Genomic DNA, 12,252 nt, shown 5'->3' with positions numbered 1-12,252 from the left:
TTCGCATTAGTGCAAGGAGGGTACTGATACTATCCCCGTTTTGTAGAAGAGAAAACGGAGCCTGAGAGCAGTAAGCACTTTACCCAAGACCACCAAGCTATAAACCGAAGTCCAGCTGACACCGAATTCCAAGCTCTTAAAGCACTTCACAATGCTACCTTTATCAAGTAAAAACTACCCCAAGTTTTATTTCTTTATCAATTCCAAAGAATTGCCATCCATTTCATACAACCACTTCTGAGTTCTCCTGCAAATATCTTTTTTAACACCTCAGAATTTATTTGGTTTTTACATCATCTAGATTGGAAAACCGTGTTTTGAGAAGTAGAGCCTTTTATTAAATCACTGCTAGACAATTAAAGGTTTCAATTAAGTAACATCTAATACGATACCATAGGTAAACACTGCTAATATTTCTTTCATTTTATCAAACCATACTAAGTTGCATGACAATATTAAAAATAGCTAACACTTACTGGCTGCTGATTTTATGTCAGATGACTTACATATATTATCTCTAATGTAAAGAGTATTTATCCCCACTTTACACACAAGGAAACTGAGGCTAAGAAAAAGAACTGCTTAACTCAGCCGGTTACACAGTAGATCTATCAGATTTAGAATTTAGATGAGCCTAGGCTCTTTCTACCATAAAATGAGAAAATGTTTCAGAATACTTCGGAGAAAACCCCTGTAACTCTTTTTCTTTCTCTCAAACCATTCCCTCTAGTATATTCCTGCTAAATAAACTAGTGTCTGCACACACATTTTTGAAATTTTAATTTACATAATAACTTCATTTAAAAGAATAGGCTAAAAATAAATAAGGTATCAATTTTCTATATTTGCTAAAAATAAAGATAACTATGCAGCAAATGAATGTATATTATTGTTTATCAATTTATTAGGTCTACGTTAGTAACAGATTAAGTGGTTTTAGAAATACTAGTACTATTATATACACATCAATACAAGTTACATCAGAAAGTTAGTTAACAGAAAACTCTTAGAATGTTGCCTATTCCATTCAGTTAAATTTAAACTTACTGCAGATATCCACAAAATCTGTAAGGGCTTAATATATCTAAACACTTTCAAAGTTCTCTATAAATTCAGAGCAACTTTTTTTTTTGGAAAGTAAAGAAACTCTTTATTATTAAACTGTGTTGTAAAAAGAAGAAAATTGGTTTGCTAATAACAAAATGCTATGAAATCAGTGAAAAATAAAGAGAACTGTATTAAATCAGAGCAAAACTACTCTTTTTTTGGGGGGTGGGGGTCAACCCACAAGGTATGTAGGATCTTAGTCCTCCAATCAGGGGTGGAACCTGCACCCTCTGCATGGGAAGTGCAGAGTCTGAACCACTGGACCACCAGGGAAGTCCTAAAGCCACTCCTGAAGAGGAGCTTGAGTGGGTCCATGGAATGGCAGCATTCTCAGAGCCAGAAACTACTAAAGCCCCCACCTACTAGTTCAGGGTAATAGTGAAGGGGCAAGGGTACAGTACCTGATGATGGGCAGGTCGAGGCCCCGCTGCAAACTGAGAAAAGGAGGGAAAACAAACACAAAAGGAAAGGCACAAAGAGTCAGAAACACCACAACAAAAAACCAAAATTTCACACAATATGCTGAAAGAAATAAAACCCACAAGAAGAAAAAAAACACAAACAGTCAAAGCTTTGCTGCAGGACAGTGACAGACAGGTACTGAGAAGATTCAACAAGTTAACACCTCTATCAGAAATAGTTTGCCATTTATCAGCTGGGAGAGAAACAGCTAAGCTGTCATGCACATAACAGTGCTTCTCTGATAGGAATTTTTTTTAAACCCTAAAATAAAACAAAAGAAAGTTTGAAACACTAAGTGGTTATATTAAGACAAACATATGAAAAGTCAACTATGCTTATGCAACTGATAAAACTGGAGGGAGTGAGAAATGCTTTCCCATTACAAGAAATAACCAGGAGGTAATTATAATGTCCAGCAGAAAATAAAGAATGTAACAGGACAGAGCTCAAATTTATTTAAGTTAAACAGGGTATCTCACAAATGAAATGGAAATTTCACTATCTTCGTTTCTTGGAGTTAAAGACTAAAATTTATCATATATATTATAAATATATAAACATATAAATAAATATGTGTTTATAATATATAATTGTAAATATATAAATAATTATATATATTTAAATTCGATGAACTAGTAAAGTTTAATACCAGGCATATCGAAGCAGAGGTAAAGAACACCATCCTTTAACATGATTAGTCAAAGTGGTACTCTTACAAGCTCAAGAAGAAAGAAAAGAGTAAGAGAAGTCAGGTCTCTCAGTTACTATGTAGACACAACAGCACGGACTGCATACTTGTACCTGCTGCTATCTGATATCGAACAAAAACAAAAGAAAACAAAACTTTTTAGGTAAACCACAGAGCATTTGAAAGAGGATAATATATATTCCAACTCTTACTTTCCCTAACTGAGAATGGAGGAAAAAGCTTTTTCACCCATAAAATTTTAAATACAAAATCTCTAGGATCAAATAACTCATCAGAGCAAAATTAGACTTTCAATGTGATTTTACTAAAAAGAAAAGAAAAATTATTCAGGCACCTACTGGCTACCTACATGTTAACTACTGAAGTGTTAACCATTCTCTTTAACAGTTAAAAGAAAATATTTAGTAAGCCGTTTTGAATGCAAACCACACAAGGGTTTTATTTAAAACATTTAAGGAGCTAAAATATGTATCTTCTTTCAGTTGTTTAATTTCCAATAGAGCCTTCCTTCCATTAGCACGTTACTATGGGTGAGCAAGACTGAAGATGAACTAAGAAACAAGTCCCTGTACTCAGAATTTAAGTTACCAGAATTATTTCCTCAACTGTCACTATTGAATATTAAAAATTTTCAAGAAATTGCAGTAGGTCACATGCCACAATGTAGGAGATGAGTGAAGACAGCTCTAATCAAGAATTTACCTTAGAAGCTAAAATGTTACCTATTGCTCAAGTAATGAAAACTGTTTTAACACATTTTGAAATTATTCAGTATAACTTAACAAGCTCTCCATGCCTTATAGGATCAGGGCATGTTAGCCAGCCATTATTCTTGCTAAAAACCATGTAAAGTAGTTTTTCAGAATGATGATAATGGCAGCAAGATTTCTTGCAAAACATTTTCTCTTCAAAGAAACTGAAGTCTTGTATTTTCAGTTTTCCAACTATGAAAAGAAAACAGATCATACCTCTAACTATGGACATCAAGTTTCAAGAACAGGTAATATTACCCATGTGGTATTCACATAGAGGGTGGGAGTGTGATGTTTCTTCATGACACTTTTGAAGGAAATGGGAGAGAAGGGCCATGTTAAAAAATTAACCTTAGTACAGTAGTACCTGTCTTATCACTGTTCCACAGAAAGGCCCCATTTTTTAGGCTCTACAATTGAAACTTTATATATTTGGAATATTCCAGTCAAAAGGGAACTTCCTATGAGCCTTATACCTTGTACCTTATAAAATTATACAAATATTAAAAAAATAAAAGTTAGTGGGAAAGTACCCTAATCTATTTTGCACTAGTCACCATTGGCTATTGAGTTTTTCATTTGTAATGACAATAGTCTTAATCCTACAGGTAACTGTAAGCAACAGAACAAACTGTAATTGCTGCTGGCTTATATTAAAAATAAGAACTTATGCTTCTTTTTTCTAGGAGGGGTTTTTAAGATGGTAAGGACTGTAGACACTAAGGAAAGCAGCCTTCTGTGAACTCAGATCCAATGTTAACGCCACCCAGGCTCCCTCTCACCCACTCACTCATCTGGGCACAGTTGGTAACTGAGCATGACCAATATTTATTGACATACCTTTGGCACTTAGCACCACAGAATATAAAAATAACCAATGGTTACAGGTTATTGCAAAAGCCAAACTGTACCCCTCCCCCCATTAGGCATTCAATGATTTCACTATTTTGGAGGCTAAATAAATTACAGTTAAAATAGTTCCAATACAACCAGAAAATGGAACAGATAGATAGTTTTTCAATTTAATTTTCTTTTTTTACTTTTAAACAAAACTGCCAACAACATACAAGTATCAAGCAGAAATACAGGCACAAAGATCACCTCAAGGAGGGAGGGGGGCCACTTGAAGCCAGTTGGATTGCAAAGGCAGCTGTCCAGGGAAGAACAGAAAAGCCTAAACTGTGCAATTGCCAATGGCCCATTAATGCAGAAATAGAATGGAGTAAGCTTTAGCTGCTCTACAAAGCCATGGGAAAAGTCCCTTCCTGAGTGCAACAGCTTACCTCTCCTCACCAGTTGGGGTAGCTGTGGGATGGATGAGACTGGACTATGGCAACTTGGGATGTGAGAAGAAAATGCAATCCTGCCAAATTCCAAACCCAACTTCACCCTCCCAGCACCAACACAAACGAAATAAAGAAAACCGGACCCAAAACAACAAGCAAGAGCAGCGCAGGGTCTGCTAGTCTTGCACTTGTTTTGGGGTATGTGATGGAATGTTATGTGTGTGGTTTTTAGTAATGGGGTGGTAATGGTCACTAGCAGAGCAGATGGCAAAAACTGCATAGAGGATAGTATCTGAAGATAGTTTATGACCACAGAAAATGGCTGACAACTATAGACAGTTTTCCCTTTGATAACCAATTATAAAATGAAAGAGGGAAAAAGAAGCCTTTTAAAAAGAAATTTAATCTCTTAAAATCAAATTCATCTCAAAGGGATATCCCTCTAAACCCCAAATTACTCCTATCTAATTCCCAATAGAGAAGACCCACCCAATTTGTTATTCTTTTCCCCATAATGCCTGGCAAAAACTGCCATGCCAGGTTAGACTTTCAGAGAGGATGCAATCAATGCACTTGTGTTCATCAGCCAATAAATGGATGTGGTCAAAAATAATGCGTGCCAGAGGCACCACTGCCTGCAAGAAGTACAGTTTGTTATATTGCTTACAATGCAGTATTTTATCCAGCCTCTTCCAGCCAAGGACCTGTAAACGGGAGTCTGTTCCAAAACCTTCCTCCTCTTCCAGTTGTCTGTGCAATGTATTGGCACTGTTCTGCTGGGCTGTCAAAAAAACTGGTTTAGAGATGCAGCTCTTCAGTCAGGTTTTGCGCCAGTTCTAACCATGTAAATTCTTTTCTTTCCCAATAATTATACAAGGCGTACAGGGGTTAAAAAGGCCATAGAATTCTTTCCAATAACAGCTTACCATAATGTTCCATGTTTAGTGATTAGAACTGGGGCCTATCTAAAGTAATCTGGCGAGATCTCAAGGCCCAACTCCAAGTGGTCAAGTGTCCACATTCCCAACCACTCTCAGAACAAAACTTGCATCAGACATCTTGTTGACCATTGCAGCAAAAAAGTAAACAAACAAACAAAAAAAACCAGACAAGCAAACAAGCAACTAGGACCAAAGTCCCACCTCTTTAGAATGGTTCCTCCACCCCCGGGGGAGAACCAGGATCTAAGAAAAGGGATTGAAGAAGAGGGCAACAGGGAAAGGAAGGTAGGAAGAGGATAAGAGAGAGATTACATCTTGGAGAAGTCTATGACCTTGCAGTTCTTTGAGGAATTCTGTCATCTACTTCAATATTCCTAAATTCATGCATAAAATCAAATGAACAGAAGCTAATGCAATGAAATAGTCCTGTACTACAGGCAAAAAAGCAAAGATGGAGAACCAAAAGAAGATCCCTGTACTCAGAAAAACACAGAGCGGAGATACAAGTTGGGGTGTGAGAGACAATGAGATGTTACAGAAGCGTCTACTAGCAAACGCTAATCATGCAGGGCAGGAAACACCATTCTCAGGAAAGGACTGCTGAAGCCACTGCACACTTTTGTGAAACAGAGGATGAACCTTGAGTAAATTCTCTGTCTTTGCCATACTTATTGCAATCCATGTAAAAGATGAACAAAGAGGATGACAGCATTTATACTTCTATGACAATTTATTTACCATCTGAAGAAATAAATACACCACTGGTGTAAGTCATGCATATGTCCACACAGTCAAATAGTTAGAAATGATCTAGTAATACTGATTCAAAAGTTGTACTTCCCTAGGCACTGGAATGTCAGAGTCCAATTAATGAAATGTAATTTATTTTCAAAATCATGCTTTACACGTCTCCTGAATTTTGAACAGTACAAACAAAAACTCAAGAGCTGAAATGAAGTGAACTTGAACGCAACCAGAACTTGAATGACACAGAAAAGTAAAAGGGCCAAAAAAAAAGGGGGGGGGGGGGGAAGGCTCCATTTGTTCTTTTCTTAATAAATTTAAATAATTCCCATAGAAAAGGTCTGAAAATGCAATGCTATCCAGTAATAACAGTAACAATAATTTTAAAAACTGTCTTTGTAATAAATCTCTAAAATCAAATGAAAATATGAACCAAAATAACCTAAGCTACAACAAACACAAACTTAGGTGGAGAACATTTTCTAGAACAACCTTCTACTTACTTACCGGAGAACGGGTTTGAGGTTGTGAATTCATTGTCTGAGGAGCTTGAGGATAGACCAACGTGGTTGGACCTGCATTCTGTCCAGAGGGATAAGGGGTCTGTCAAGGAATGACAAGAACAGTATCATACAGTGAGTAAATATGGCACAGGTACCTTAATTCCAAAGAGTTTAAGAGTTTAGAAAAGTGTTCATTCATGTGGTTTACAGCTCTGTTTTTAAAGACCTAACTTTATCACAATATCCAGCAATTCAGAATCAGTGAAATCTTTGTAGAATTTATCTTAAATCTCTAATGAGAAACAATTTCATCACACAACTCAGAATGGTGAGCAATTTAAAACTGATGAATAATTTATTTCAGACTGGTTGACTACAGTTAACTGATGCCTCAGAAAGTGAACCTGCAGATAACGTGGGGAACACTACCTTACTTTCAATATATAGTTAGTGGTATATTGCAGCCATGAAATTAAAAGACGCTTACTCCTTGGAAGGAAAGTTATGACCAACCTAGATAGCATAGTCACCACAGATTTTACTTACACTTTTCCGTTTCAAATACCTTCAAAGTTATCACAAAGATTTACTTCTCCAAGGATGTGTACATGAGTACTTTATATTTACTTGGCAATCCAGTTCATTGTAGAAGTTTACAAAGGTACAGACATAGTCTCCTTTTCATTAGTATTTTCAAGTGTCAATCAAAGCTCCTAAGTTAATCATTTTTATTAACTGGACGTACTGACAAAAAATAGGAAATGATGGTAACCAACAATCTGTTAAGGAAATGCCAGTGAAGGAAGACAAGCTAATCAAAACACACGTTGTACTGCATATATAACCCTTAAGAATAATAACTATTTAAAAAACAGTAACTGGCACAATTAAAGATAGAAATTTGAGAATTAATTCCATGTAACACAGACCATACTAAGAGCATCTTAGGTCCAGATGCTGACAGTTTTCAAAATAAGGGTATGTGAAAAAAATTAGTAAGAAGTTTCAATTTTCAAAATATGAAAGAAGGAAATTAAGCAAACAATTATAGAATTTAGAGAGCTCTTAATATGCTTCACACGCAATTCAAAGCACTTCACACACTACATGGAGATGAAAGGTTAGCATTCCTGCTTTAAAACGCTCACTTCCCCTTAAATAAATAATAACAGAAAGACGAAATTCATACTGTGCATGTGTGCAGACAAACACAAATCGAATTTAAAAATTAAGCAGCCATAGCCTTTCAAGCATCTATCAGATTTGATACTCACCCAGTTTAAAATAAGCTTGTACATTTACTCCACAATTCCATCTCAAAAAATTTACCCTAAGGATAAATTCATGATGGCAAAAAATAAAGAAGAACTACATATTCCATTTATAAAAGAGAGGTTAAAGTACACTATATTCAACCAAAGAGAGAATGTAGCATAATTTTTGAGGTAAGAAAAAAATGAGGAAAATCTATATAAACTATCATGGAAAGATACCTATAATATTAGTGACATAAGCAAATCACAGAATTAGTCAGAATAAAAACCCTGTTGGTACAGTATTTTTCTATATATACAAACAGGATACTTAAAAAGATGTCTTGGGAAGATATATAGCACACTTAAAATTGCTATTTCACAGAAATGTTACTGAAAGAGGGATATACGATACAAATTGTAGGTTTTATTTTATATACTGTGTACCAAAAGCACAGCTGATTTTATTGTGCTTCACATTATTTCACTTCACAGATACTGTGATTTTTACAAATTAAAGGTTTGCAGGAACCCAACATTAAGCATGTCAATCTTTTTTTTATTTCAAGTATAGCTGACTTACAACGTTGTATTAGTTTTCAGGTGATTCAGTTATATATATCTACACGTAATTATTTTTCAGAGTTCTTTTTATTGCAGGTTATTACAAGATACTGAATATGGCTCCCTGAACCACACAAACATGATTATCAACTCTATTTTCCCAGGATCACTTGTTCATTTCACATGTCTGTGTCACATTTCGGTAATTAATTCTCGGCATATTTTAAACTTTTTCATTACTATTATTATATTTGCTACGGTGACTTGTGATCAGTGATCTTTGACGTCACTATTACAATTGTTGTGGGGCAGTATGGATTGTGCCCATGTAAGTCACCAAACTTAATCCACCTATGCTGTGTATTCTGACAGCTCCACTGACAAGCTGTTCCTCTTTTCTCTTCCTTTCCTTGGGCCTCCCTATTCCCTGAGACCCAACAGTACTGAAATCAGGCTAATGAATAACCCTGCAATGGCCGCCAAGCAGTCAATTGAAAGGAAGAGTCCCATTTTCTCATTTTAAGTGAAAAACTAGAAATGATGAAGCTTAGTGAGGAAAGCATGTCAAAAGCCGAGATTAACATCAAAGTCTGGCCTCTTGCGCCAGTTAGGCTGCAAATGCAAAAGAAAAGTTGGTTCTTGAATGAAATTAAATCTACAATTTCATTAGCTACATGAATGGTAAGAAAACAAAACTGCGTTCTTGCTGATGTGGAGAAAATTTTAGTGGTCTGGAAACAAGACTGGTCACAACATTCCTTTAAGCCAAAACCTAACCCAGAGCAAGGTCCAAACTCTCTTAAGTTCTATGAAGACTAATAGAGATGAAGAATTTGGAGGAGGAAGGTATGAAGCTAGCAGAGGGGGCTGGTTCATGAGGTTTTAGAAAAGAAGCTGTCTCCATAACATACAAATGCAAGGTGAAGCCACACGTGCTGACGTGGAAGCTATGGCAACTTACCTATAATATCGAGCTGAGGTAAGGAATGAACTGCAGATTTTCAGCGTAGATGAAAATAGCCTTCCAGTGGAAGAAGATGCTGTCTAGGCGGTGCACAACTAGAGAGGAGGACGTTCAATGCCTGGTTTCAAAGGACAGCCTGACTCTCTTGTCAGGGGTTAATGCGTCTGAAGTCCCTGCTTGTTTCACCACTCTGAAAATTCTAGGGCCTTAAGAATTCTGCTATATATACTCTACTTGTGCTCCATACACGGAACAACCAAGCCTGGAGAGCACGTCTCTGGACAATATTGTTTACTGAATATTCTAAGCCCACTCTTGAGATCTAATGATCAGGAAAAAGATGCCTTTCAAAATATTACGGCATGTTAACAATGCACCTGGTCATCCAAGAGCTCTGAAGGAGATAAACAAGACTTATGATGTTTTCATGCTTACTAACATGACATCCGTTCTGCAGCCCATGACTCACAGGGTAATTGTGACTTTCAAGTCTTACTATTTAACAAATACATTTCTTAAAAATATTTAGCTGCCACAGACAGTGATTCCTCTGCTGGATCTGGGCAAAGTAAACTGAAAACCTTCTGGAAAGGATTCATTATCCTGGGTGCCATGAAGAATCTTCATGAATGATGGGAAGACGTCAACATATTAACAATAATAACAATAACAGGAGTTTGGAAAAAGTTGATTTCAACCTTCGTGGATGACCTTGAGGGGTTCGAGAGTTCAACAGAGGAGTCACTGCCGATGTGAGAGAACTAGAATTAGAAGGGGAGCCTGGAGATCTGACGGAATTGCTGCGATCGTGTGATGAAACTCTGACAGATGAGGAACTGCTTTCTATGGCTGAGCAAAGAAAGGGTTTCTTGAGATAGACTCTAGTCCTCGTAAAGATTAGGGAAGATTGCTGAAATGACAATTAAAAGATTTAAAATACTGCAAAAAGTTAGATGATGAATTGGGAGCACATTTTGAAAGGAAAATGGTCTACTGTGGGTAAAATGCTATCCAGCAGCATGGCATGCTACAGAGAAGCTCCTCATGAAAAGGAGTTGACTGAGCAGCAAACATCAATGTTGTCTTATTTTGAAAAACTGCCACAGCCACCTCTAATTTCAGCAACCAGCACCGTAATCGGTCAGCAGCCATCAACCTTAAAGCAAGATCCATCAACAAAAAGATTATGACTTTCTGATGGCTCAGATAAAGCTTTCAATAAAGTACAGCTGACTGTTGAAAAAACGGTCTGTGTGGGTCCAATTACATGTGTGTATTTTTCATTAACTACTACAGTGCCTCGTGTATAGTGAAGTCATTATGCTGTACACAGTACTGATACAATGCTGTTTGTCAATTATATCTTAATAAAACTGGGGCAAGTAAGTAAATACTACAGTACTACACAATCTGGTTGGTTGAATCCGAAGAGGTCGAACAAAGGATACAAAGTGCCCATTATGGGACTTGAGCATCTATGGATTTTAGAATCTGCAGTGTGTCCCGGTCTCCAAAGTTGTTCTAGGGTCAACTATATCTTTTAATTAAAGTATGTACACTGACTTTTTTTTTTAGACATAATGTTATTATTACACACTATGGACAAGTCATGTACAGATGTGACAGCTGGACTACAAAGAAAGCTGAGCACCAAAGAATTGATGCTTTTGAACTGTGGTGTTGGAGGAGACTCTTGAGAGTCCCTTGGACTGCAAGGAGATCCAACCAGTCCATCCTAAAGGAGATCAGTCCAGAGTTTTCACTGGAAGGAGTGATGATGAAGCTGAAACTCCAATACTTTGGCCACCTGATGCGAAGAGCTGACTCATTTGAAAAGACCCCAATGCTGGGAAAGACTGAAGGCAGGAGGAGAAGGGGACGACAGAGGATGAGATGGCTGGATGCCATCACCGACTCAATGGACAAGGGTTTGGGTAAACTCCGGGAGTTGGTGATGGACAGGGAGGCCTGGCGTGCTGTGGTCCATGGGGTCAAAAAGAGCTGGACACGACTGAGGGACTTGAACTGCACTGAATGGACTACAATATAGTGTTAACACACCTTTTATATGGACTGGGAAGCCAAAAAATTTGTGTGGCTTCCATCACTGCAATATTTGCTTTATTGTAGCATTCTGGAATCAAATCCACAATATTTCTATGGCATGCCTGTATGTACTTTTCTTTTTTCATGAATCAGAAGAATTGGCTACTTTTACAATAAAAACCCACTGAAGGTAACCTCTGTTTTTCAGTTTCGCTTCATGTGATAGGAACAGTATAAGCCAACTCGAAAATTCAATACAATGTCTACATTTTGTGCACTTCTTTAAATATTTTTGAAAAACAACTGAAATATCTTCTCAGAAATCACAATGAAAACTAAATCAAAAAGATTTATGGAAATTTAATACAAAGAAAAGACTATGCTGTGCCTAAATGTGGCCAATAATATGGCTTCTAGTTTTATAAGCTTCAAGAAATTCACAATTTAATCAACAGACAGATATGCTGTTCAGTTCAGTTCAGTCGCTCCGCCGCATCCGACTCTGTGACCCCATTAATCACAGCATGCCAGGCCTCCCTATCCATCACCAACTCCCGGAGTTCACTCAGACTCACGTCCATCGAGTCAGTGATGCCATCCAGCCATCTCATCCTCGGTCATCCCCTTCTCCTCCTACCCCCAATCCCTCCCAGCATCACAGTCTTTTCCAATGAGTCAACTCTTTGCATGAGGTGGCCGAAGTACTGGAGTTTCAGCTTCAGCATCATTCCTTCCAAAGAACACCCAGGACTGATCTCCTTTAGAATGGACTGGTTGGATCTCCTTGCAGTACAAAGTATTTACTCAATCACAGAGTATATTCCTTTGTAGTCATTAAAAATGATACAGGGGGCATTTGATGATATGGAAAGAATGATATTTAGAGAGAATGTTCAAATATGCACATATATAGACAGAATG

General features: G+C 37.2%; 1 protein-coding gene across 1 annotated transcript in view; it reads right to left on the bottom strand.

Moving 5' to 3' along the window:
• EIF4G3 (eukaryotic translation initiation factor 4 gamma 3) overlaps positions 1 to 12,252 on the bottom strand; it is a 359,681-nt gene that overhangs the window by 172,317 nt on the left and 175,112 nt on the right. Inside the window, exons 4-6 of the mRNA XM_052636017.1 lie at positions 6,509 to 6,604; positions 4,984 to 5,097; positions 1,509 to 1,541 (exon numbers count right to left, since the gene is read on the bottom strand). Of these exons, the coding sequence (XP_052491977.1) occupies positions 1,509 to 1,541; positions 4,984 to 5,097; positions 6,509 to 6,538 (177 nt within the window). The 5' untranslated portion in view covers positions 6,539 to 6,604. The remainder of the gene's footprint in view (positions 1 to 1,508; positions 1,542 to 4,983; positions 5,098 to 6,508; positions 6,605 to 12,252) is intronic.

Source organism: Budorcas taxicolor, chromosome 2, assembly GCF_023091745.1.
Source record: "Budorcas taxicolor isolate Tak-1 chromosome 2, Takin1.1, whole genome shotgun sequence".
Taxonomy (NCBI): Eukaryota; Metazoa; Chordata; class Mammalia; order Artiodactyla; family Bovidae; genus Budorcas; species Budorcas taxicolor.
Note: the sequence above shows the minus strand (reverse complement) of the source record. Positions and strands in the feature narration are given on the sequence as shown.